This window comes from Sylvia atricapilla, chromosome 1, assembly GCF_009819655.1.
Source record: "Sylvia atricapilla isolate bSylAtr1 chromosome 1, bSylAtr1.pri, whole genome shotgun sequence".
In the NCBI taxonomy this organism is placed as follows: Eukaryota; Metazoa; Chordata; class Aves; order Passeriformes; family Sylviidae; genus Sylvia; species Sylvia atricapilla.
The window spans coordinates 121,428,360-121,456,302 of NC_089140.1; the positions used below are offsets into that span (position 1 = coordinate 121,428,360).

At 39.7% G+C, this 27,943-nt stretch overlaps 1 protein-coding gene across 5 annotated transcripts in view; it reads right to left on the bottom strand.

Moving 5' to 3' along the window:
• The window catches only part of JPH1 (junctophilin 1), an 82,652-nt gene extending 68,600 nt beyond the window's left edge, over positions 1-14,052 (bottom strand). For 4 of the 5 annotated variants that reach the window (XM_066332451.1, XM_066332446.1, XM_066332434.1 and 1 more), the window contains exons 1-2: positions 13,574-14,049; positions 6,445-7,201 (exon numbers count right to left, since the gene is read on the bottom strand). In XM_066332451.1, coding sequence (XP_066188548.1) covers positions 6,445-7,201; positions 13,574-13,952 — 1,136 coding nt within the window. In that variant the 5' untranslated portion in view covers positions 13,953-14,049. Of the gene's footprint in view, positions 1-6,444; positions 7,202-13,573 lie in introns of all 5 variants that reach the window. The other variant, XM_066332458.1, reaches the window with a different exon arrangement.
• Between the last annotated feature and the right edge of the window lie 13,891 nt (positions 14,053-27,943).

A 27,943-nucleotide genomic window follows, 5' to 3' on the forward strand; every position in this document is an offset into this window, starting at 1 on the left:
ATTAAGTGTTCTGGAAATTACGGGAAAAATCCTTATCATCTGAATAAGGAAATATTTCAAGGATGTACAGTAGAAAAAGGCATTCTTAGAAGGTTATTTCAGAAGCAGTGGTGCAGCATTGTTTCATTTATACTCTGAAAGCACTAAATATTTCCCCTCTTGTCCTAGCAATCTCCTGATTTTAAACTATTTAGAAAAGCAACTCTCAAGTCACAATTCTGTGTCTAATACAAACACATGGTAAGACTGGATTCACACCAGAATTGCTTTAAAAAACCCAAATTCCCTATCAAGCTTATGGCTGTAGGTAGGCATATTTGGATATAGGTAATATGATAATTAAATACTTGAGGCTTTTTAAAATTTCAAGCTGAGGGAAGGCATAGGACTAATTTTGCATATTTTCAGCCATATAATCTTGATGCATTAAAAACTAAGAAAGTAAAAATATCTGTGTAGTGATGTTTATATGACTTGTGTATTTTCAAACATGTGTATTATTCATTCCCCAGCAAAAAACTGAGGAAGACTGTATTTTTTTACCAACGAGTTGTTTGTGAAATCTGAGGGAATATGTGCCCCAACTCCCATAGGATTCAAAGAACACATGGTTTTCTATAAAGAATGCAGAATTAACTTCAAAATTACTCTATAAAGAATGCAGAATTAACTTCAAAATTACTATCTATAGTAGCTCAAGACCTATTTTAAGTTTTACCACAGCATTTAATTTGTTATCTTCAAACAAACTATGTAGCAAAATTATTAAAAGTGATTTCATTTTGAACCTCAGGCAGCTTTCTGTACTGAAGCAAGAAGTCTTAGATAAATACTTTTGGTATTTGTTGGATCCTATTCCTATATATGAACACAATGTTCATATATCAGCTATAATAAGTAAAGCATCTCCAAGGCGTGTGAGGCACCAGGCTTGCAAGTGTCCAGTTTAGTTTCTTGAGTAAAGTGAGAGTGATAGAGTCAGCTAAATCCATCATGGAAAGCTGTGTGTGGCACAAATAATTCAATGCTGTATGGAATGACTGGCAGCTGCCTTCTAGTGTGGACACAAACTGTACTATCACATGCATGTAACTTCAGCTCTCCCTAGAAATAAGTTTGTTCAGGTCAGGCTGAGCACTCTCGTTGCACAAGGCAATGAACACAACAAAGGAGCTGCCTAATAAACCATCTAGTACTGCTTCCCAGGACTTCCACATGCTTCATATGACCCCATCATGCAGCACAGCATATACTGAAGCTTACCCTGAACCAAGGTTATAAAAGATACAAGCAGTGGGTTCTTAAGTAACTGCTTTACTGTGGACATGGTTGCTCTGGGGTGGGCAACTGAGCTAGAGCTGCTGCACAACAATGTGAAGCCAATGCCAAGTGCCCAAGTCCAGGCTGGGGCAGCACCAGGCCAGGACTCAGGGTAAACTGGAGTTCTCTGACTCACCCTCAGCACTGAGCATTATACAAATCAGCTACTGGCACCAGGCCACGATGACTCCAAGGGAGAACAGGGACCCAAGAAAGTCCATGTTGTGAAGGTGGATTCACTTGCAAACAAAACTGTTATTCTGGGTCTCCACTACCAAGTCAGTCCTGCTGCACCATCCTCCTCCTATATCCACTTCTAACCCAACACTCCTTTAGAGCCACGCAGAACAAAGCAGCCTGCTTGTGAGACAGGATCACAACCAGAGTTTCAGTAATTTCTATTAAAAAATAAAAGCTGAAATTAAGCTCTAGCATCTGTGGACTTGGACACAAGCATGTTAAAAATAAAATAGAGCTGTCTAAAAAAGCTGCTCTGAAAAAGAAATCACTGCAGAAGATGCCAGTTAATCCCCCTTCAGTACTCCACTTAAAAGGTCTTCCTGACTGAAGGCTTGCTAGTCACTGCTGTCTGAGCACAGACAGCTAATTAACAAGGAGGAACTGCTCCATATTATTAGTAGCAAGATATTGATTTTACTGTTATCTTGTTCTCCGATCCAGTCTTTTGCCAGTTTCTTTTCATCTGCTGGGCACTGCCATTTTCCCAGACTGCAAGGTCTCCAGACAGCATAATTTGTTTGTGCAGTGCCTAACACAAAGGAACCACTATGCTTCACCAAATCTCAGGTGATCATGTAATGAGAGCCCATTACAAAATTGCTTTTAAGGTGGTCACAAGTTCTCATGGCATGTTACGACTACACATATACTTCACTTAAAACTCACTCAAAACTTTTATGTAATTAAAAGTATTTATCATCTGTGAAAAAGAAAATAAAAAAGAAGTTTAAATTCTTTAATCTGCTTATTTTATGATCTGAAAGACCAATGTAATGTTAGGAAAGTGTCAACAACGAGATATTTCTCTTTTGATTTCTTTTCTCCCTTTTCCTTCATACACTGTCTTCTGGTTCATATTTCTTACCCTTATTGTATTTTTATCATGTCCCTCTGTGTCCTTGCAAAGTTCGTTTTTCCTCAGAGAGTCAACACTTAAAGGAGAAGACCTTTTTACAGGGAGAATTAGCTAGAAATATTTGAAGGGAGAAAAAACCCAAAAAGGCCTGGCTCTGAACGCTCAATTCTGAACACATAAAATTTACTTTTCTGAAAGAATATGGACATGAAGGGCTGCTAGTAAACAAACATCACTCCTTCTGCTTCCACTGCTTCATGTTTACTTACAGGACTGATGTATTTTAAACACCCAGTGACATGAGTGTTATAAGGTAAGTTTATGTTGAAACTCTGAAAATGAATTCCAGAAACATTACAGTTTTATACTGTAATAAGTATCGATGAAGGCAAAGTTAATATAATAATGAGAACTTAAGTGATTTTCATACAAGGAAAGAAGTGCTCTAATGTAATTCCAGTTTATATTGAACTGCAGAGGGATATCTCCTTTGAATGAGACATATGACAGTGATGAAAAAGAAGTTCGAAATCCCTACAGTGAGAATTATGTGATATCCTCAAAAATGAGTTTCCACTTGACTCTTGGCTGAGTCAACACTTGGGGCTTTTTAATAACTCCCTAAAGTACATCTTCCAGCATTTAAAACACTTCACATATATAGAAAAGAATCAAACATTTCTGGAAAGTAGCTTCTCCTTTCAGACAGGAGGACCCCAAGTAAGGCATATAAACCTGACTGCTTTTAGCACAATGCATTAAAGATGAATTTGAATTAATTACTCCCAATAATAATGGTATTTTGAATAAGGCACCTTATAAAGTTATGAAAAGGAAAGTATTGAACATATTTTTGAAGTTTCTCAAATTCCGGGATTTTTATATTTATGCCAAAATATTTTTCCTTAAATACAGCTAGTAAAACTTTACTACACAATCAAATTTATTAAGCTGCACTGTAATTTTAAAAGAATTTTTATTCACTGCTAATTTCTAATCTGTTTTGAATATACATCTGTGTAGCAGAAGCTAGTAATTACTTCCCTGATACAGCAGCTTTTTATACATCACACAATGTTGCAATCTGCTATCTTTTGAGAAATTCTGCTGTCATTTTCCAAACACCTTAGTACAAATGCCTCAAAACCACAAAAGCTAAGTCAGGAGAGCCAATGTAGATTCAGGTTCAGAGAAGCACTATTTATCCTATTTTTTATATTTTTCTGTGTCTACAAAACCGCCACTTTGAACAAAGGAAGATTACACAGATTACTAAAGAGGACTTTTAGGCATAAGAAGACATCAGGAATATAAAGCAAAACAGTGGTTGGTCGCATTGAAGACTGCTTGGACATCTGTCACAGGTCAAACTACCAGCCAAACCTGTCATGACCAGCAGGGAGCTATGATGAGGAGTATGGTCTGTTTTCATTTGGCTGAACAAACATTTTGGGAATAAACAATGCAGGAAGAATAGCATACAACTACCAGCTGCATTGAAAAGGAAGGTATCTGGAAGAGAATAAGGATTTCTAGCTCTTTGCTTCAATGGTTTTTCAGGTGAGAAAAGGTCTGTCTAGTGAGTTCTTCAACTAATGGAATGGAAATCTACAGCAAGCACACAGCGCTGGTGACATCTGTCCAGTCTGAAACACAGAAGGCCACTGTGCAGTGAGGTTATGCCATATGGGCACAACCACCTTTGTATTAAACATTAGAGAAATTCTAGAAGGCACTGCTCCTAGACTTTTTTATGCACTAGTAATTGTTGGGAAACAAACAAAACCACCACCTTCATAATCATCTACAAAGACATTGCAAGAATGCTACTGTCTAAAGAATTATTGTATTATCAATATATCAGTTTGGTAAAAAATACAGTCACAAAGCAGTACTGGTCATCAGGCCTCAGTGAGACATAGTACTTCGATCTTGAAGCCATAACCAATCTGGCCAGCCTAGATTTTAACAACTATTCAACACGGAAGTTTTTTTACTCAGTGCTGCTCTAGAATCTATTCCAGATGATATGGCTACTGACCCTGCCAGTAGGACAGTTCCTTAGTTCACCAGTGACCATTGCCTTGCTACTGCTGGTTGATAATCAAAACAACCCTGAAAACTTGAGAGATAGGAAAAGTCTTGCCATTCTTACTAGGGGAGTCCAATATGCCCTCAGAAGCGAAGTTAATATTATCTTCATGCCCGATGTTGCCCAGCTTGGTGTCAGGTCTCTTGGCCTTTGAATCAGTGCCAGTACAGTTGGTGCAGTGGCTACTAAAAAGAGAGAAGACCTGAATCTGCATTCCTGCTGTCTATCCTGGTAGCCATGGGAATGTTTCAGAGGGATTTTTTTGCTGAGAAATCAAAGGGAGAGATTGCCCCTGGTCACAGCTGCACTATAACTGAGTCCTTCTGCTGCACTTTCAAAACCGTATTTTCAAGAAATAAACATTGTTTTGATGAATTGTTCCAAAAGAAGCAAATTGAACTCTGTCCTCCACGTAAAAATGCAAGGGAAGGAAAAGCAAACAAAACACTTCAGACACTTCTTGAAGAGGAAGTCCCTACACCATGCCTTGGAACATAATCGTTTCAGACAACAGCTTTTTAATAGCTTTATATAGACTCAAAGTGGTGACTCTCCCTTTCCATACATCCCACAGCCCCATTTTAAAAAAAAAACTGGGGCTTATTATGTACTGACAGAACATGAATGGGATCCAGTACTTTCTCTTAAAGTTAGGTATTACTGATCTGCTTTACTAATATGGTATGCTGTCATACAATGCCTTACATGTATTTATAGAAGTAACCAAGTATATGCTACCCTTTAGTTACTTACGTGACCAGTTCTCAGAAAGGTGCTTTAACAGTATGCTACATTCTTCATCTTAGTGTCTCAACTACTTCTTGCTATGAGCATTTTATATATTCAAGCTCTCCCACTTATGCAGTTTTTGGTATTTTCTATATTTCTTAGGACTGTCAGGAAAAGGGCAGTCGCTGGGGACACATTAGTGACCACACTATATTAGGAATCAGTTGTTCAGCTCTAAGAGCAATGTGACATCCTCTTTCTAAAATAGCATGAAGATTTTCTTTCATGTACATTCTGGACTCTTATTTTTATTCAAAGCTTATTTCAAGAAAAGGCTGCCTGAGGAAACAAACTAAAGCCATCAATAGAGAAACCGCCACACCACAGAAACTTATTGGAAGGCAATAAAAATTAAGTAGCTTTTCAAAGAGCTCTAAAACTTAAAATAAAACCAGTTAAAACTGTCTATACTGATTTAATTTGTAACAATTCCATTTCAAGAAACTTGGCTTGGTTATTGGTTAGGAGTTCAAAGTGAAAATGACGCTTTTCTCCAACACCCACATGCTTCTCCCATCTCAAACACTTGGCAGAGGCACAGGGAGAAGCTGACCACCACTATTTGATGTGGTGGCTCTATGATCAGATGAGTTGAGGAGAAGCATGCTCCAAAATGGAAGAGTTCTCACACAGAACTCTTTTGGCAGATACTGTGCTGGCAACCAAATCAACAGCCTCCAAGCACAACATCCTGGATCAGTATTCTTATGCTCTTCATACCACAGAGATGCCTCTTGAGATGTCTATTGTCAAATGGGCACGTTCAGTGAGTTTCAGATGCTACCAAAAAAATCACCAATAAAATAAGCATAACTGGAGCATGCTTATGGGAAAATATTCAAACTTTTTACCTCATATCCCCCAAATCATTCTCTTCTTTCCTCACCATTTGTTTTTTTTTTTTTCCAAAGAGGTTTAAAGGCATAATGCAGCAGCTCTTGAGAGAAAGCAGAAATGTATCAAGAATGAAAATGTACTTTTACAGTATACTATGGAAAAAACACAAACTCTTTACTCAAATGAGTTGAAGTTCTAAGTTTCACATATAAAATGCCACTAAAGTCAATGGAGCTACAACACATGAAACTGAAAGGTGAGCAAGTGCTCACTAACACAAAGGTTTACAGCCTTCCATTTGACAACTTACCTTGAGGTTGCAATTTCCACTTTGGTTCTTGCCATGGCAGCTGCTCGCTGTGCACCCTCTATTGCTCTATCCACCTTTTCTCTAGTTTTTGTGTTTCGTATTGGTATAAGTTGCTTTCTTATTCCACGGACCAAAATGTTATTTTTGTACTTTCCCTCTTCTTTGGTGCCATCTGGAAACATGGTACATCCATAGCCATGCCTCCTGTTATTCAGCCACTCTCCTTCATATTTCATACCATTTGAACGCTCACTGATACCAAAACCGCTGCGCTTGTCATTCTTCCATTCACCCATGTAGGCTTCTGTAGTGGTAGCATCAACATGGTCTTCCAGAGGGCTATAATCACAGTCACCATCTCCAAAACTAATCGTAGAGTTGGCGTCACTAGAACTAATTCTGCTCATAGCAGCATCGCTCCTGACAGAGCTCCGTTTGCTAGATATCGATGACCTAGATTCCGATTTTCTAAGTTTTATACTACCAAGAAGGGATCCTCTTCTGAATAAGCCTCCTTTTTTCTTAATGCCCATGGCTTCTGCATCGCTGTGAAAATTGAGCACAAATCCTCCTCTTGTTCCAGCTGGGCTGTCTGAAGTGACATCATGCAGAACAGTGCCATTGCTCTGCTCACTTCGAAGTGACGCCAGAGATGTTCGGAGAGGTGAACGGATCACAGTGGCCATGCCGTAGGGTACACTCTGACGTACACCATATCCATGTCTCATCCCTCCTGTCCACTGCCCCTGGTAGGTTCCTTTTAAAGTAATAAGAAATTAAATTTAGGAAGCTGTAGAAGACCTAGCTCTCTCCATCCAATATGCTACAGGCAACACTACACTATCAGCTCTGATTTTGGTGAGATGCATGTGACACAGAGAGATAAACTACTTTTGTTACTTTTTTTTTTTTTTTTTTAATAAATTATTTCTCGACTTAGCAAATATTTCACTTTCATAGCTGATTCATTTTGGCTACTAAGACACAGTAACTATAATCACATAAACATTATTTCAATGGATCTGTTCAGGGAAAAAAAAAAAAACTTCTAGAGAAATTTCTAAAGCAGGACTCTCTCATTATTTTTAAGGTGGACTGATAGGAAGGTGGCCAGGAGAAACAGACACACATTATATGCAGTCAGCTGAGGAGGGAGAGAGGGCTGGAGAGAAGGGAGAGAGCAGGACATTTACAGCTCTTGTGCCCAGCTGCTCACAGAAAGAGCAAGTAGGAGAAGTAACCATTCTGTTACTGTGGGTTTAAGGTGACTATAGACATCCCCTTGTCAGGAATTATTTGACAATGCACTAGATTTCTTTCAGATGGGCTTCTGGATCCACTGTCGTAAACCTCTATTGTAAAATTAAATCTTTTACATTTTTTGTGCGGATTTGAATAAAAGAACAAAACCTTAGGACTCCTCTCTCTCCACAAACTCTTCACGTCAACACTTTCTGATAGCTCCGGTACATAAACATGCACTGCATTCTGCTGCAACAGAGGGATCAAAAGCATGACTTCTTTAGCCCTTTTTTTGCCTTTCTTTTGTTCTGCAGTACAGAACAGAAAGGCAAGGCAGTTACGCAATATTGCACAACATTCTGGCAAATATTTAATCATTACTACTCTTGTAAAAATTTTTAAGCAGTAATGTAAGGAGGAGTATCGTATATGATATGAAATGTCACAGATGCCCATGGAAAGCTGCACTGGAGCCAAATCTCACCTTTATCAGATTACTACAGCAATTTTTTTTCTTATATTCTCAAAAGGCATTTTCAGTTCGACACTTGCCAGCGCCTGCTTTCTGAAGGCCACTTCCACCCCAGGCTCCAAAGGAAGGTGGCATGAATGCCATAACTAGCAAATAGAAGATACACTGTTTCCTGATGTAACTTCACTCTAATTCCCATTAAACTACTTTAAGCTCCTCAAAATGTAGTCGCTAACCCACTAAGTACAGTTTTGGTTTTTTTTTTTTTCCTTAAAGCTACTTTGAATGTTTTCACAGAGGGATGAATAAACAATCTTTAAATTTTGAACTACTTCAACTGGAACACCTATTAACTATTCAGAGAACTAAGCATCAAATGTCAAATCTAGTGATTGATAAATTTTTGGTGAAAATATTTGTGAAGTATCTGCGGTTGAAGATGTAGCTCCAAGATTCATTTGCTTTGAGATTCAATCTCTTCCATATATACATGCTGTTTTGATTGTGTACGTGTCCACCATCTACCAGGTATTGCTTTACTCTTTACCTCTTCTGCTAACTTACATTTCAGTGTTAACACACAATTAAATTTGCTAAGTCTGTTTTCTTTATTATATAATACTAGATAAGTTCCAAAACGTAACTGTTTTGTGTTGGTAGAAATTCTACCAAGTGGAAGGTTTTAACAGATGGCTGCTGACACAAACAAACAACTTTCTTAGTTTCTTTCTCATTCTCTGTATCCTGGATACCTACTGCTGTACTGGTTGTAAGGGTGCTGAATCTAGGAACATGATTATTTTAAAAAACTCAGCATATGGAGAAGAACAAATAGAAGCATGAGCACAGAGCAGTGGCATGACATGTTCTGTAAATACTGCAAATACACAGCCACATTCTAATTTTTTTTTCTTTTATTAAACAGAAAATTCCCAGAAATACATTAATATTTTATGAGCATAAATTACTTCATTTTGTCCCTAATTATTTCTGGGATCTATAATGATATGCTGGAACTAAGAATCTGGCTACATACACTTACTGCTACCTATTATAACCCCTTTAATGTTCTCCACTAGTTAACTTAATTTTGAAATAATAAATCTGAGTCTAATTTTGATTATACCACAATATCACATTAAAGCAGCATCTAATAATTATGGCTCTGCATGCTGCTTACAATGTCAGACTTTAAGCACAATTCAACCTATTTCAGTACGGAATTTTAAAGACGTCTAAAAGGTCAGCCTGTTTTTCTTACTAATACTTCAATTAATAATAATGGAAAGCTCAAAAATACTTAATTAATTTAGGACTTGTATTTTTCACTACTCTAGAAAGAAGGGAAGTGGTTGCTGCTGCCTGTAAGGGCACTAAAACAAGAACAATTATTGTGCTGCTATCCACATGTCCAATTTTCCTTTCTATTGGGGAAAAAAAAATCAATGCCAGCTTCTTCTAAAGAAAAAACAGTAAAAAAGAAAATGGAAGATTCATATTTATTTCATCCTTAAAAAGTATGAGATATTTAGGTAGAATTTTATGCAGAGTAGCAGGTAACTATTATAATTTCTATAATTACAAATCCATCAATGGAAAGGTTCCTGATACTAATGCTAAAAAGCCAACTCATTTTCCTAGGTTTTTCAACTCACATTTCAAAGGAAATGTTAATGACATTTTAATGACATATGGAGAGCAGTGTCCAGAATGTAGATACAAGAACCTTGTACAGTAATTTGACTGACTATATCACACTTTAACTGCATCACTGTATTCAATAAATTTTAGAAATCTTTAAATAAGCAAGACAAGGTATGTCTTTTATTTGTCTCTAATATTGCACTATAATTAAATACAACAATGTATACGACATGATGAAAAAGCTTTTCCCATATATTTACCTATCTCTCTAGATAGAGATAAATATGAATGATATATCAACAAACACATCATATTCTGTTTCACCTTACACCACAGTTGACTGTCCAAAGCAGTTCTGTTACAGGTCAATTATTAAAACTTGAATTATCACTGTAATCATCAATATAATTTAAGATTGTATTTGATCATAAAATAATAACATTGTTAAGCACTAATTCTTCAAAAGCTAGGCTTGCTATCCTTGGTACCTGAAGAAACATTCAGACCTAACTCCTGATCATCCATCTGGTGTTCAATTTGTTCTTTTGAAAAGATGTTCATATTCTGAGAGATATTACGAAGTATAATTTTTTCCTTTTCTTTTTGTTGGCAAGTTGCTATAAGATATAATTTCATAATCTGTTTCCTTAGTTACAGCATGCCATCCCTTCTAAAACACCCTTGGTGCATCTTACAGCTGCAAATGCCATTGCCCACTTGCAGCTAAAATTTAAAACTACTGTGGAAAAAAAATGGAGAGGCCAAGGACCCATTTAGCTACTCCACTTGCTCTTATCCTTTATTCTATGGTTTAAAAATTTTGTTGTTACATCAAGGTTTTTGCATGCTTTTCTGACTCAAATGTTAATTTATGTTAAATAATGTCAAATGTTAAATAAGCGTAGACCTAGAAAGAAGACCTCTCAGAAATCAATGAACATATGTGACCTTTGCCCAGGCTGCTTTTGCCCCGATCTCCCTCTGTGGAATGACAACGTGCAATTGGTTTTTGCTGTTCTTGGAAGGGCCATAAATAACAAATTTAGACATACTGAAGTTTCAAATTAGGCCACAGTCCCTCCTCCGGTAGGTTTTGCATCTTCACACAGATTAACAAAACCTAGAGAGTTTAAAGGACACAAAAATCCAGATTGCTGCAGGGGACAGATAGATAGGCCACTTGAAGGCCCATTGTAATCACATGCAATGTATGAAGTACCATGGTTTGTAACTCACAGTGTTTTCCTCAGAGATTTGAGTGAGTGACAATTTTAAGCATTTAAACGCAGTATGACATATATTACTCATATCACAAAAAGTTTTGTGTGCAGAAAGTGACGAATACTGTCAATGCTTATTTTCCTTTTCTCTTCTTCAGTGATATCTCATAATATCACCAACACACTTTAAAGCAACGTACTGGGGATAGACTAAAAAAAAAACAAACCAAAAAGCTAGCAGCAAAGAGGCTTTGATTACAGTGAGTTTGAAAATAAACTAGCAATTGGCATAGTCTAAAGCGTTATTTCTCCACACTGGTACTCTCTGGTATTCATGAAGAGAGAGCTTTCCTGCAACTGTTTTAAATTATGTTAAAGATACATGTGTAAATCTGGTTTCCTTATAAACCCATTTCAGCTGTGTTCTGGTGTGCAAATATATCTATTGTTCCCAGAGCATGAAAACAAAAACACATCTGCAAACATCTATGACGTACTGCTCTGCTTCATTCATGAGTACTTTCATTAAAATCAATGGGACTTCACACCCTCTGCTCATATGAACTGCAACATGTAGAAGACTGGAGTCATGACAACGGATTTCAGCTGTGTGAACTGGATATGTTGTTCCAAGTCAAAATATTGAGAGAATTTACCTCCAATGAGCAATACTACATTAAGATTCTTTTTAAAAGCCACAAAAAGCATAAAGAAAAAAAGGACAAAAACAACTTTGAGAAAATAATTTCTAGAACATTTACTGGAATCTGGAATGACAATTTACTTTCCCGGAAGGGGAGGATGGGTAAAAAAAAAAAAAAAACAAAAAAAAAAAAAAAAAGGCCACTCCTTATAATCAGCCAAAACAAATACCATAAAAATTGAAAAGCACATTGTGGGGTGAAAGTGAAATTGAAATTCTGTTCTCTTTCACCACTTTTTGTGGTGTTTTCTTATATATATATATATTTTTTTTTTTTTTAATCCACAAACACATAGCTGCCTTTGCGTATCAGAACTTTCTACACCAGGAAACAATTTTTGGACAGCTAGAAATAGCTTTAAACAGGGGGACAGAAAGGTACAAAACCCACTGCACATTTCACTGTGTGAAGGAACTGAATCTTAGCAACTTGCTACGTTTTGCATTTTGGAAAAGAAAAAATAGGAGCTCAAATGCAAGTATCTCATCTTCTACCTAACACAAAAATACCCATTCTCCTAAAAGTTTGACCAGAGCTGATCTGACAAAATTCCTGGAAGAAACCAGGAAAAGTATCAGTTGAGAGCTGATACATTGGTTAGCCCTGCGGTCACATCACGTGAACAGTACCTCTGATTTCGGTAAATTCTATTACTGCCTGTTAACTGAACACGTTGCTGATCGCTGAAGCAAGCAGCGCTTCTGTAAAAAAAATCCCAGCACCTCTCTAATCCTAAAACTGAGACCCGTTTTTCCTCCTGTTACAACAGCACAAACCTGTTCCCTCGCTCCTCGCTGAAGAGAAACTCTACACAAGTTGCAGGTGGCATTTCCACCGAGGCCAAGGACATTACAGCAGCCAAGGCTGAATTAAAGAGTAGCCAAGGCTTATTTATCGTGCGGAGCATGAAGTGACAGAGGTACAAGAACTGTAAGTGAGCACTCAAGTAAGCTCCGGTCCTCGGTGACCTCACCGAACCCTGACTTCTTGACCGCCCCGGCCTCAGCAGAGGGCGGAGGCCGCGGCCCCTCCGCACGCCCACCGCCAGCTCAGCCCTGGCACCTGGGCGCCGTGCCGGGAAGGCTGTCAGAGACAGGTCTGTGCGACTGCACCGTGTTCTGAGCAGGATGCTTGAAACTGTCCCGAATTTTAGTAAAACCTGGAGTTACGTGAGGGCGGACCCAAGTTTCATTGATTTTACAGCGCAAGCTGCGTCCCCACTCCATTAGCTCCAGCCTCCTGTTTACAAGCGGAGCGCATCGAGCGCACAGAGCCATCCCTGCCCGCACATCAGCGCGACACAAGGGCTCTATCACAAGTTCTTGCCGTTCCCGCACGAACGCGGCGCTCGGGGGGTGAGGGGCCGGGGCGCGCCCGCCCCGCTCGCTCCCCGAGCCAGGAGCGGCCACCCGGCCATCGCTACCTCGGGCAGGGAGCCCATGAGCCGCCTCGGCGGAGAGAAAGGAAAGCCGTCTGCGGCCGGCCGTAATGCGGATTTCTACCAGCTGGCCGGGAGAAAGCGCTGAGCCCGGACGGCTCAGCGCGCCCGGAGCGCAGCCGGGGCCAGGCGGCTCCTCGCAGAGCGGGGCGGGGCGGGCGCCAGGCACCTGTGGAGCTCCCCGGCCGCCAGCGGGGCCTCGGGGGCGCCGAGCGAAGGGGGCCGGGAAAGGCGCACGGCCGCGGGCAGGGGAAGGAGCCGACCCCCGGTGCGCGGGCGGCGGTGAGGGCGCGGGGGCGGAAGGAGGGGCCCTTCCCCGGCGCGCCCACGCAGGCGCGCGCCCCCCCGCCCCCACTCCCGCCCGCCCCCCGGCGCCGCCGCGCGCGGGGCGCCCCCCGCCGGCGCCCACCTCCGTCCCCGTAGGTCTCCACGCCGTATCCGTCCTGCAGCCCGTTGCTCCAGGTGCCCTCGTAGCGGGCCGGCGTGCTGAGGCTCTGCCGCACCCCGTAGCGCCCCTTGAAACCGTGGGACCACTCGCCGCGGTACATCCACCTGCCCTTCGTCTCCACGCCCAGCCCGTGGCGCTTGCCCTGCGCCCAGTAGCCCAGGTAGGTGTTGCCGCTGGGCCAGGTGTAGCCGCCCGCCACCTCGAAGCCGTGGGACCAGGAGCCGGCATACTCGCCCTGCCCCTTGGGCCCGGTGCAAATGCCGTGCCCGTGGGCTTTCCCGTCCTCCCAGCCGCCGCAGTAGGTGCCGCCATCGTCGAAGTCGAACCGGCCGCCCGTCATCCAGGGCAGCGGGGCGAGCGCGGCGCCGCCGCCGCCTCCCGCCCGCCTTCCGCTCCCTTCCCTGCTCCGCCTGCCTTGCCTTCCCTTCCCGCCCGCCGCCCGACCGACAGCCCCGGCGCTCCCCGCGACTGCGAGCGCTCCGCCGGCCGGCAGCCCGCGCCCAGCCCAGCCGCAGCCCCGCGGCGGCGAGCGGTGCCCGCCCCCCGCTCCTCCCCGCCCGCCCCTCCGCTCCCGCCCGGGCCCGCCCCCGGTGTGGCCGCGCCGCTGCCGCGGGGCAGGTGCGCGCCCCTGGGCCGGGCCGGCGCTGCCCCTCGGCCGCCGCGCCTGGGCGGGCTCGTCCCCCGGGAGCGGCCGCCTCCGCCAGCTGCCTGCCGGGGAGGTCTCCGTGTGCCTTTTGCTCCCGGGAAAAGGAGCCCCCCGCTGGTCGGGGGCGCGCCCGGCCCGGGGCGGGGCGAGCCGGGAGCGCGCAGGCCGGGCCGGGGCCCCGCGGTGCCCGGGGGGCGGTGGGCGCTCCGTGCCCGGCCCTGCCTCGGCGCTGCCGGGCCCTCGGCTCCGGGACAGGTTGCTGCTACACCTGCTAGCACCTGCAACAAGTAGGCAAAAAGAGAGGGCTTCCGAGTGCTACTTGTGGTTCTTAGTTTTGGTTTTGTTTTTGTGGTTTGGCTTTTTTTTTATTTTTTTTTTTTTCCCTGAGCTAGAAGACGAGGTTTAAGCCGAAATGATGCATGAAGAGCACAGCCGAGTTGTGTTATGTACCTTTTCCAAATCGTGTGGAGCTCGCCAAGTTCCACGAGTGGAGAAATACGAGGCAAGAAGTGAGTGGTGTCGAGGTTTTTCAGGGACAGCACTGCGGGAACTTTATTAGAAGCATCTCATTATGTCATGAGCTCCGCGGTCATCAGGCGACTGAAGAGCTCTAAATCCTGCAAAGTACTTCTTTGCCAGATATTTGATAATCAGATAAAAAATTGTAAGGGCAAATGACAGGAGAAATATGTAAGCATAGAAACTGCAGAGAGAATAGCAAGGAAGGCAATGAAATCTGCTGTCACGGTATCCTAGCTTTTTGTTCTTTCACAGTTACAGACCAGGACTGGAAAAAAATATGAAAGAAAATGTTTCTCTTCAATGGGGATTTTGTTAGAAGCGTGAATCATATTTGTTAATCATGGTTTGTGGTACTATCTGGACACAGAGGATTTGGAATACTGGAGAAATAATGATGGCTATGTTAGTATTGATGAATAGAAGCAGAAATATAATTGCAAGTGGAAGATTTGAATTCAAAACATTAGAAATTGAAACAGTTAGGCTTCAGAAATCTGTCAAATTCAGCCCAAACGTAAGCAGTTTTGACTTAAACCTGAATGAAATTAAAGTATTGCACATCCTAAACATACCCATGTAACTTGAATAAATTTTCAAACTTTGTGCTTCACGACACACTCTTATGTATAAATTTTTTTGCCACATTTATACAGTTTAGTGCTAAAGTATTTCTGCTCTTTCTTGGGGAGAGCTGGGCACCATAACTGATACTGTTGTCTCCTGTCATCATAAGAAATGTGAGCTTCAAAGCCTTCTTTCTGTGCCAGTAAGAGGATTTCTAGTTCTGCTTGAACATGTGGAGATGGAAGACAGCACACACATTTGGACACCCATGCAAAAAGAAAAAGACAAAAAAAGACACAGTCAAACTTGTGCCTTTTCATGAGAAGACAGAGAAGCTTTCAATGCCTCTTTGAATCCAGTAAATTTTGTTCCATAGTTTTGGAGTGTAGGAAACCAATGTTTCTACAACATTGTTGTAGAAATGTTGATTCTGTAGCACAGACATGCAGTCTTTCATGTATCATTGGACAAGGCTACGAAGTGTGCTGAAGTTAAAGGACTGAGACCTTCACTGCAATATGGTGTTTTTGGAAAGCTGTTACTGAGAATGGAGGGGAAGTCTGAAAATTTGCAGTGGGTTAGATTGCTGAAGAAGAATACTGCTGAAGTGCAATAATCTCTGAGTATTGCTTGAGTTTACTGGGTTTTATGCATTACATGTCTTGCATTTCTTCATCAAGAAAAAGATCAAGATCTTCATCAAGGAAACAATCGTGGTGGCAACACATGCTTTGAGGAGTTTACTATTTTCACTCTATTAAAATTTTTTCATGTTTTTTTCTTCTGACAGAAGAAAAAGCTCTGCCATGTTTGAACAGAGTTACAGAAGATTGAAACACTTCATACGTTTAAGGGCAACTACCTCTTAGATGACATGCATAATAGCTGATACTGGTGTACAATTAACTGGTCATTGACGTTGCCTGTTGATAAGGTTACATTAGCAGACTTTTTTAAAGTTGTCAGGATTGAACTGGGGCTGCTGAGCATTGGGTGTGTCTGTTACAGGGCTACTGCTGCTTTGCACTGTGTTTCTGGGTGCTCTGTGCAGAAGTGAAGTGTAAAGCGAGAATTGCCTTGGACAGCACTTCTGTGCCCCGTGCACAGCCAGGACACAAGCAGCACGGAGGGGAGCAGAGGTGGGATGTGAAAACAGGTTAGCAAATCCAGACACTGCTGCTGCGACTCAGCAGAGGAAGAGGTGGGTCTGAGGAGGGAATGGGAGATTCACTCAGCTCCTCTGTAGATCTGAGCTGTTTCTTTGAAGGACCAGCTGTGTCTCTCTGCCCGATGGCCTAGCCCATTATCGTGGTTGTGCAAGTCCTTTGCCAAGCTGGGTATCACTTTTGGCTCAGTATTGATAACTGGATTTACTGGTGTAAAGACTTGGGTGATTGCACCCCTTATGTGTTACGGTACTGTCACTTAGCAATGAATTGTTTATCCCTAAAGCTGTTGTTGTACTGTCTCTTAGGGTATCCCAAACCTATAGCTCATTGGGGCTGCCTCAAGTTCTTACATCTGTACAGTAGATGATGTTGTAACATTGCAAAAATTAAATAGGCATCTGCCTATTAGTCCTGTGTTTTACTCCCTTGATTTAAATTTTCCAAGTTTTAATACTTGATTAGCTGAACCAATAAGGTCAGGTGGGCCAGAGACGAACAGTGAAAATTTCAGGAAGGCATTATCTTATTTTTCTTTTGTTACCACATATGTGTCAGTGGGTCCTTTTTTAGTGACCTGCAAATGATGCTAAAATCAGTGTAATTTTGCATGTGGTTGATATTTCCAGGTGTACTCATTTAAATGAGGAAATCAATTTAAATTTACTTGATGCTTTATGACAAGATGAATTCATCACTGCCAGCCTTCTCTTATTATATTTTCAGCAGGGGATAAATTTTAATAGATGTGAGAATAGAAGTGCTTTGCAAAGAACTCAGCATCACTTAGCCAGGTCTTGATGTAAGAAGCCACAGGTGTCTTGTTCTGATGAGGTTGTAGATTTATTATATGGATTTTTGGTTGTGCTTTCTTTTTTTCTGAAAGATTGACGAGTCTCAACTTTAGTTCACCACATCATGTTTGCTTCTGACCATGGTATAAGTAATACTCATATTTAACCTTTAGCATGTATGTGTTAAATACCTTAGATACACAGAATTTTTTCCTTTTGTTCTTTCCACAGTTAAGTTAAAAATTATTCTACATCTCCACAGATGCAGGAAGTAAGCAGTTACAGGTATATCAATGAGTTTCTCTTTTGTTCAAAGCAAATGGAACTACTTCCACTACTTTTTTAATATACATTACAAGAGTCCTTTTCTGAAATCTTTCATGCATGTGACACTCAAAAAATACGAGGGCCAGGTGCAATTTATTATTTACAAAAAAGTCATGACAGCACTAGGTCTGATGACACTATATGTATGCAAAACATGAGTGCCTGATGACATGGTATGTATGCAAAAACTGTGCTGCAGGGTTATATTTAAAAAGGTTTTTGCTATAGGGATGGTAGATGCAGCAGGTGAAGATACACTAACTCCAGACATTTAATATTAACTGGATAAAAACCTGCTGAGTTTAAACTATTAGTCTATAGATATCTGATGCATGAATAAAAATTAGGCACATTTATTCTTACTCTTAAAAGCCTGATTCAGCAGGGAATTACTTTAAGTACTTTAGTAATCCCATTTACTACAGTGGGACTACACATGAGCTTTAAATTAAACATCTGCAAGATATCTGTGCTCAAATACAGCAAAGCTCCGAAGACTGTTCTCAAGTGTTTTGCAGAATGGAGGCAGGATGTTTCACTGATGAGCTCCACGCCTCACACGTTGTATTGGAGGAGCTCACACACAGGACTGCTGTGTGGGAGGCAGAAATACAGAAGTAAAGGTAGTACAAAACACACACTGTAGAAATTTCAAAGGCAAGTAGATCTTTTCTGGCTCCATAGGAACAGCCACAACTTTTATGCCAATTTTTGTGTCTAGAGTCTATGTTAAAGTTTTTAAACGTAGTTGTATATAACTCTAACACAAATAATTTTGTCTGACTTCTAGAACAGGAACATAACATTTTTTCCTGATATACTGTAAATCCATGTAATTTAGTGTAGATACTGAAGCAGTAATTCTAGAGGACTTTTTATTTTTTCCAAAAAATCTGCTATAATATTTGAGCAATATTATGTTATGAATCTCCTCTCCTAGGTGTTTCAGTGTCAGTTCTACCTTGCAGTTGAAGCTGGGACCTAGCCAATAAGACAGTATATTTAATTCCAGAGATATTGTGCTTACTCAGTGAATACCGTTATTATTTTCTTTGCGAAAGTGCTGATAAAGCTTATAAAAAACAAAAATACAGAACCTCTTCTAACTTGAAAACAGGATGAGTATGTTCTGTACCCAGACTTCTATTTTCAGCAGTGTTCCAAGCAACTGAATTAGATTTGAAATAAAAATGCAGTTTATTTTTTTTAAGGAAATGCAGTATTTATGTTGAACACCTTTGTCTGTGAAGTGATTTTAACACTAAAAGAACTGTCTATACAAATGATTTGTGTATTTGTATATATCCAGTATGTTGGAATGATTTTTTAAAATGTATAAAGATACTACAGTATTTTATAATAGTGGAAAAATATGATAAATTGTTCCTGGATGTTGCCAACATTTGGAGTTATGTCACTGGTTATTTGATGTTTTTTTAATATATATCTACAGAACAAAACTGAGTGGATCACTATACCTTAATCCATTTACAAAGAAAAAAGAATTAACTCCAAATGTGTTTTGTTTTATAACACTTAATTTGAATAAAAGTGATAAAGTGATCAGTGATACCCTAAATTAGCATTCACATTACATAGGTGGACGATATCTAGAAAATCAGATTTATCCCTAGTAAATTTTTCCTAAATGGTGACGGGAATTGTGCAGTTGCTGTAGTTCAAGTCTTGTTTCCTTGGGGAAGATGGGAAAGGTTTATGATTTCCTCTTTGGAGCAAATACCCACTTCTGAAGATGGCTTGTGTAGTTTTGCTTGAGCATTTTTCTTTAGCTTAAGGAGGCTTTGCAATGCATTGTTTTCTTGTAGACCTCATGATTGTCACAGTTGCTGTTGTCTGGACTTTATCTAATTATGTTATGTTACTGGTTGCTGAAGTCTGATTTCAAATACAAACCACACTATTTGGCTAATATTGTGTCATATTAAAGTAGCATAATTCTGTGTGACTCCCAAATGACATTATGCTTTTTACACTGGTGCCAGGAATCAGAAGTATGGTGATTCTGTTCTCCTCCACACAACAGGATGATGTGTAAAAACTCATCTTCTGTTTGTGATTTGCTGTTGTTTGCTTTCCCATAGAATACTGTTTAGATAGTTGCTTCCCACCTTGTTTTAGTAAAGCTGAGTTTCCCTTAACAGGCTTTCACTAGCACACTTTTTTCCCCCTGCTTGGGATTACACTCCCAAGTTAAGTTAATTTTCAGTTTTAATTCCACATTGGAGTTCCTCACAGGTTTTTAACAGTTTCCACATATGCATGTGCAATAACTGAACTCTTCGAAGATCAAAGTAATTCATGAAGGTGTTGAATACTGAAGCATTTGGTACAGATTAAGCATTTCATACATCCTTCAGGCTTGGGATTTAATAATTAATAACCATTATTTAATAACTATACACAATGTGTAGTCTTTTACAGCTTTACTTAGATCACATTTAACAAACATCAGGGGCTTTGCTGTAGTCAAAATGCATAATATCTCTTTTAGGCTGAAGGCTGAAACAGAAAAGCTTTTAGCACTTTGGTTTATCTCACTGGTGCGGCTGAAAGCTTTTTCTCCCCACTGAGCAGCGGCACAGCCCTTCCCTTTGCCATCCTCCTCCACCTCTAAGGCTGGCTCACTTTTCTTTTCTGTTCCTAACTAAGACTCATTCTGTGATTCAGCCTTTCTGATTTTGCCCCTACATACTCGCACTCTTCCCTAAAATTCATCCTTTAGTAATCTGACCTACTTTTTACTTGCGTATGCTTCCTTCTAGTGTTTCAGGATCCTTGAAGAGCTCCCAATTTAGTCGAGTTTATCTCATGATACTCATCTTCCCTTTTCATCGAGGTAGTTCATTTATGCCCTTCACACTATTTTCGCATTATATTCACAGATTTCTCTTTGGACTTTATAATAAAATAAAACCTAGTGGAGAGCAAATCTTAAGTTTGTGGTTTTTACAGGGCAGTCTTGGCAGACACTGGCTTGAGATATTCTCATGCCCCCAACTCTCTGTGCTGCCAGCACAACTGTTTCTTCAGTGAGCTGTGATTTGGATCAGGAAACCAATCCAGCTTAAAAATAATCCAGCGAAAAGATTTATTTTTATTTTGCTCTTAAAGCTGAATCCTTTGCTCTGTTTGCAGAACATCTATGTAAACAATTACCCTAATGCAATTGAAAGCATACAGGAAAGCTGTCAGCTTTACTGTTCACCTTGCTTGTTTGTAATTCCATTTTCTTTTTCTAGGAATTGCAAATAACATTTTCCCCATAATCTTTCACCCAAGTTGCCCTCAGTCTTGCACTTTCAGTCAATTTGCCCACAGTTGATTAGAAAAGAAGAGATATTCCAGATTTGATGTAGTCACTTATCTGCTCACTAACAAAACTTTTCTCTGTACAACAGCCTTCCAGTACCTGAGGGAAGACTCTTACATAAAAGAGTATGTAGTCACAGGACAAGGCAAATGGCTTCAAACTGAAAAAAGTAGGTTTAGATTAGATGTAGGAAGAGATTCTTTACTGTGAGGTTGGTGAGGACTGGAACAGGTTGGCCAGAGGAGCTCTGGACTCCCCATCCTGAGAAGTGTTCAAGGCCAGACTGGGAGTAGCTCTGAGAACCTGGTCTAGTGGAAGGTGTACCTGCCCATGGCAGGGAGGTGAGAACTGGATGGTCTTTTAAGGACCCTTCCAACCCAAGCCATTCTATGATTCTGTACTGTAATGATACCTTCCCAACAAGTCCCTTGGTTGTTGAAGTCCCCCATGTTTACTCTGTTCTGTGCTTTGAAGAACTAACAGCAGCACCCAAAGCTCTTGAGTCCTGCACTGCCATGTCTTACAGATTTTTCCAGGTGTCTGGGGAGGACCAATACCTGATTAAAGCTTTTCTAATTGTTTGGAGGATTCATATTAACTCTCACATCAGGTAAGAATTTGGGTTGTTTAATATTTATTTGTTAGTGGTGTACAAAGCATCTCTCTTCTGCCTGGATGTGTACTTTTTGGCTTTGCTTTATTTAAGTAGTAGAAATAACATTCTTTTGAGATCTTAATTTCTATGGTAATTTTCATGTAAATTAGCTATTGGATGAAATAATTTTCATACATGCTGCTTTAATACTGTAGGAAAAAAAAGTTCAGTGGCCTTCCTGCTCACCATGGTGCTATTTTTCAGAATACCTCTATTGAGAGTTATATACCAATTATATCTTCCCAGAAATCTAGGCTTTTTGCCATGCTTTAGGCCACTTAGTAATTAAAAATTCTCCTTTATTAGTTGGCATTTTCATCACCAGTGATTACAGACCTTCACAGAGCTCTGGTAAAGAGAATTCCTTTATCAGACAGACAGCTCTGCAGTGTTTCTGTCTCATGTGACTCCAGTGAAGGAGACCAGAGCTCTGCAGGTCACACCTGGAGACCATGGTGAGTGCACCTCAAAGAAGGAACTCATCCCAACTTCCGTAGGGATTGCAGTTCTTCAGCTACTCCCTTGAGTTTGCAGTTCCTTATGATCTGCCTTGCTTTTATCAGGCAGATTTTATCAGACATAAGGATAGGGCCATATGTCTATCTGCATTCATACCTAGTTTTGTCTTAACATTTGTCTTAACACATATTTTGTGTGTTTCTTTGGGTTTTTACTTATAAAAATGGAAGTGTCTTTATTTTTTTTTTTTAATTGAATGGTGATAAGTTGATGTTAAAGTAGCAGTTAGATATGATATTTCTAGTTTTAAAATACATTTTGAGGGCCTTGGCTGATGTCACACTTCAATATCACTTATGTTTTGCTCTATTAGATCAGAACAAACAACTGTTGCATTTTACCAATGAATTAGTGTTGGTAAAACACTATTATTACGCCTCAGATAATTGGTTTTTCTGAGTGAATCCATTTGTGAAATTTTTTTGTGGTTTAGTTTATTTTTTTTAATGTATGATGGAGAAAACAAGGCAAATGCTACCAGAGATACAAAAGCTGAGGGTTTTGCTGTTTGAAACTGAATGTAATATGCATATTTTATGCACAGTATAGTCACTTTTGAGATATGTTTCCATTAACAAAGTCTGCAATAGGGGAATTGAGCTTTAGAGGACATTACCATAGGGCTAAGCAGGCTGTGCTGCAAAGACCATTAATAGAAAGCCACTCCCTCAATCTGCTTAAACTTTGGTGAGGATAATGCGGCTTACTCTAACTGATTTTTGATAAAACAGTAAAAGACAAACAGATGCTTGTTATGCCTGAGTTGAGAAGTGAACCCTTATGATAAGTTTCTTCTGCTTCTTTGGGAATATTTGTCCTAGGGAAGAAAATTTTTCTCACACAGCTAACATGCAAGTCTAACACCTTAATGTATTTTGATATTTAAGTTTATATAAAAGAATATAGCAAGGGTAGTGAATCATAATCAGCCTAACCAATGAATTAAACCCCCCAGCTGGTATGAGCTTTCATTTATTCTTCATTTGCTTCTCTTCAGTTGGCTTTTTCAATGCTCATAACATAATGTCATGATGGTTTTTTATAATGAAAAAACCCATTCACTATGTGGATTACTGTATCGGCCCCCTCTGCATCTTGAAAACTGGCTTTCTTAGCAAATGCACTTACTGTAATACCACATTGCTGCAAAATGATTTTCTATTTGTTCACTGGAATTTCACTTAAAGATTAGATTCTGCTCTTTGGAAGACGCAACCAACAATGCAGAATTTTGAATGTCTGTCTCTGTGTTGTGCAGGTGCAGAACAGTTTTTTATGCTCTTATTTTGGTGAATTCACATGAATTCGTCTTCACAGCTCTGCATGTGAATAAGTTATGTACATTTATGTCAAGTGTTTCTGGCAAGTACAAGATAGACATTGGATAAATTAGTATTTCCAGTTTTTTTTTCCTAAAAACAAACTGTGTAATTTGGAGAGTTTTAAGCCTTTTGTTTAAAAGTAATCTTTTTTCTTTTTTTTTTTCCTCTAGGTGTAAGTCTAAATCATGTTTTGTAGTGCCTTTTATCAAAGTATCATCCTCTAGAAACTGCTGTTGTCATAGGAAATAAAATCCTTTTATGTAGAAGTTTATGATCTTGTACAAAAGATCCTTTATGAAAAATTATCCATTATTTGAGTTTTTCTAAACCAGTTATACTTCATGTATTAAGTATGTATTTCTGCAGAATATAAAAATACCTCTTATTTGACAGTTATTCATTATTTCTCTAATCATGGAATGTATATCTTCCTAATAACACAGTGTGTTTGAAAAACAATTATATTATATTTTCTTATGTCTGAATGCATAATAAATGTAATTGACTCACAGAATTATATTTTGTGTTCAGTTTGGCATGTATTCTTCACTAAATAGTTAACTTGTAGGTTTTGCATAAAATCACCTGTGCTATTAAGTCCATTGTGGAGATCACCTTAGTTTCTGTTTTAGGTTGTCAATTTTAAAATTTGTCATTAACCTGCATGGTATTTGGTTATGTTAGGTACAAAGTTTCTTTTTCCAACTGTTTTGAGAAGTAAAATTGATTTTGAAATTCTCTTATTTCATGTGATAACATTGCAAACATTTTGTTAATTCACCCACAGTTATGTGTCTGCTGTTCTTGCTTTTGAGAAGTTCTGCCATGAAAACAAAAATTTGATAGAGCTGGAGGACTGTTTCTGTGATACAACATGCTAAAGTTAGATGCTGGAGGTTGCAGTTTTGCCTTCGCATATAAAGGGATATAGTTTTGGTTTTATGTAAGTTTGAGACTGCAGTTTTTGTGTAAAGAAAATTTAAATAATGTTTTATTTTTACCGGCTGGTTGCATATTTGCAAAGTTGAGTCAAATGAAATATTTTTAAAAAGTCAGCTGATTTTGAAAATTTATGATGTCAGGATGTTCCTGCCTTAAATTTCAGTATCCAGAAAGGGAATGCATCTGGCATTATGCAACTTTGTGATTCTCCAGTTCTAGTGCTGAAAATTATTTGTATAGGCTTAAGAGAAAAAAAAAAAATCTTTTCTATGCTATTTGGTGTCAGTGGCAGATTTCTAGATAAAAAAAAAAAAAAAATGGCAAAATTATAACCCCTGAAGCGTGACAAATGTGCATGTTGTTTTAATCTGAATTTTTGTTGGGTTTTTAATTTGTTGGGGTTTTTTAATTTTTTTCCTCCTTTCTCTTACAAAGTCTAGCACAGATCTTGTGCTAGGTTGGGTTTAGTCAATGACTGGAAGTGCCTGGCTCATTCTGCTGGCTATTGAATGAGTTTCAGTTTGTAAACTACTTGCCTAGTTTTGGAAGAGGTGATCCTACGTGCACAATTGCTTTATAAATTCGGTATTTCTTCCCCCACTTTCACAGTTTTTTGGGAGACACAGCTGCCGTCCACATTTGGAAGTGTTGTGCAGAGCTGGAGCTACTTTTTTGCCGCCACCCTGAGTTAAGAGTTCATTTACGGGGACAAATAAACTTGTGCCCCCATTATAATTTGGATTATTTTATGAGGTAATACTTCATCTCATGGTCTTATTTTTTAAATGGAACTTAAAATCATATCTACCTAGAGTACAAAGCGTTTAACGTGATTATTGAAATGAGACTATATGTGTGTGCATGAACTTGTTAGAATGGAAGTGTTCAATATGCAAGTACGCTTGCTACCAGTAAATTTTGTTTTATTTCATCCTGTCATGCTGGGAGTGAGTGTTGAAAGATGAACGGGCAAGTGTTGCTCAGCCAGAGGGGAGAAGCACGTCATCCAGTCCCCAGAATAGCATCAGCAGTAAATACGGTCATGCTGTTCCTCCCCGAGATAGACCCAGATCACATTCGTAGCACCCACTGGGTCTGCTGCTTACCAGACGTTGAGGCCTTTGATGAAACATTTACAAATGCAGCTGCAGTTCAGAGGGATCTTCTGCCAGCACTGAAGTAGCTGACATCAAGAAAATGGGAGGAAACGGGATCACAAGCCACGGAGTTCAAACAAAACGCAGTTTAGGGGGAATACAAATTTAATCACAGTATTAAAACTTGCTCCAAGATAAGAACCCTGTACTTGTTAGACTCCTGTTTGATGTTGGCCTGTGTCTTCCAGTGACTTAGAACTGCTAAAGCATGAAACTTCTGTAAAGGAGGAAAGGTGAACTGAAAAATAGTTCTTTGTTCAACTGTCTTGGGTCACACACAATGTCAAAACTGGAATTAAAATATACTGTAAAGTGAAATCAGGGAGAAGCTGAGATTTTAATTTTTTTCCAGTTTCAGTTATTTCTCACCTTATGCAATATATTGAAATGAAGTAAGATAGCCCTGAAGGTCTGTGGCAGTGGCCTATCCAGCACGTTAGAGGGGAAATTTTAATTCTTCAAAGCCAAGAATTAACCCTGTCAATTTCTTCATCTTGAAAAGGTAGATTATCCCTTGGGCCAAAAGAATATTCTTACTTCCTTGTCCCAAAACTCTGTTCATATAATGTTTCTATTTTGCTCTGAGACCTGTAACATACAGGTCAACTTCTGCCTTTGGGTTCTGCCCGATGGACTTGACAGGATACTACAGAAATTAAGCCAAGGCACCACATCTTCCTCCTCCCCGCCACCAGTTTGCACGTCTCTGTAAAGTTTGAAAAGCTCATTTCAGCTTCTGCAGCTTCTCTCCTCTGGCTTTGCCCCCGCACCGGTGCATTAGCTGGGGTGTTAGTGGAGAGGGTTTGTTATTTCAGACACATACCATCGCCTGCTGCCCTCACTTCTCCCCTGAGCTCGCACAGGGCACAGAGACAACTTCATACTTTCATTTGTATCAGTTACACACACAGGATTTAAATTCATCCCTCTCTCTGTATAGTGCCTTTCTTTTTTTTTCCCCTCTGTACGGATAATTCAGTAAATGCTAAATAGCAAATATTCCTGGCTTCAGCTGGCACTAATATCCTACCTCTGTTTTTCTTAGGAAAATCTCATTGGGATTTCTTTAAATGTGATAGGGGAAGTGTGTTTTCAGAGTAGTAGCTCTGGTATTTGTTCTCTATTTGTGAGTGACGTTATGCAGTTGAGAAAAAATCATGCCAGCATGTTTCAGTCAGTGCCAAAAGAACATAGACAGTGATTCAGTGCCCAGATCTATTGCTGCCCAGAACTGTATCTGGTCCTATTTTTACTTTCACAAATGAGGGTCTTATTGAGAGGAGCTAGGTGAATGTTATGTTTGCATGCTATCTGATAGTGAATTTAATCAGCTGTTTTACAGTCTGCTGTTTTTTTTATTTCAAGCAATGAGAATTAATTAGTTTTCAGAATTCAGTAAATATACAGTAAATTGATGTATCATAATTGACCACTTCAATTTCCTTGTTGTTTCTGCTGTACTATAATTTGAAAAGACAATGCAATAGTGATGCATAAATTATGTGATTTAGATTGGGGGAGAAAAAGCCTTAGCAAGAGAACGTATTCTACTTATGGCTCCTACCCTGCCATGAGCACTTGTGAGCTGCATTACCTGGACAGCAACCATGATTTTCCTGTGGTGGTGTGGAGCCCACAGTGGCCCAGGACAGAACAGCCTCCATCCCTGCTCCTGTGCTGGTGCAGGGTGCTCTGGGACAGAGGATGACTGTAGCTTTTCAAAACACGTTTTTGTTTTTTTTTTTACTTCTGTCAACACAGATGTCTGACACTCTCATGAAATGAGATTTCACTGAGTCAAATTGAAATATTTTGCCTGTTACTGTTTTAGTCCAGCTTGCACAAATGAAATAAGCAAGCCACAAGAAGTAATGCTGAAGAAACAAGAATTTCATTATTAAATCAGAGCTGTATTTCTATGTTGTCCAGTGATTAATGCTGTTACAAGATACGGATCTTCCTTAGTGGCCTCTATTTTTTTACTTGTCCCTAACAAGGTGTGGAAGTAATGACTATGCTTTGAAGCATCTAAAAGCTGTTTTTCTGAGCAGTTTGCTAGAAAAAGATAAAATGTCTAAATTTATTTACAAATTAACTTACCAAAGTGTTCATGTTTCCAGTAGAGAGTGTAATAAAATTTTTAGAAATTTTTGAAAATTATTAAACTTTGAGTTTGTTTCAGGGATGGAAAGATTCTGATTTCTATAATTTTTCAGGAAAGATTTTTAAAACTCTTTTTCAGTCAAAAAAAAACCCAAATGAGGCTTCAAAGGACATTTTACAAATTTATATTTACCTCTTTAGATTTTCTTAAGTCATTCTGTGTTTGGGTGCCATCCAGTTACTGGATATTTATGTTTTGCGTTGTGATTGTAATAAAATTTGA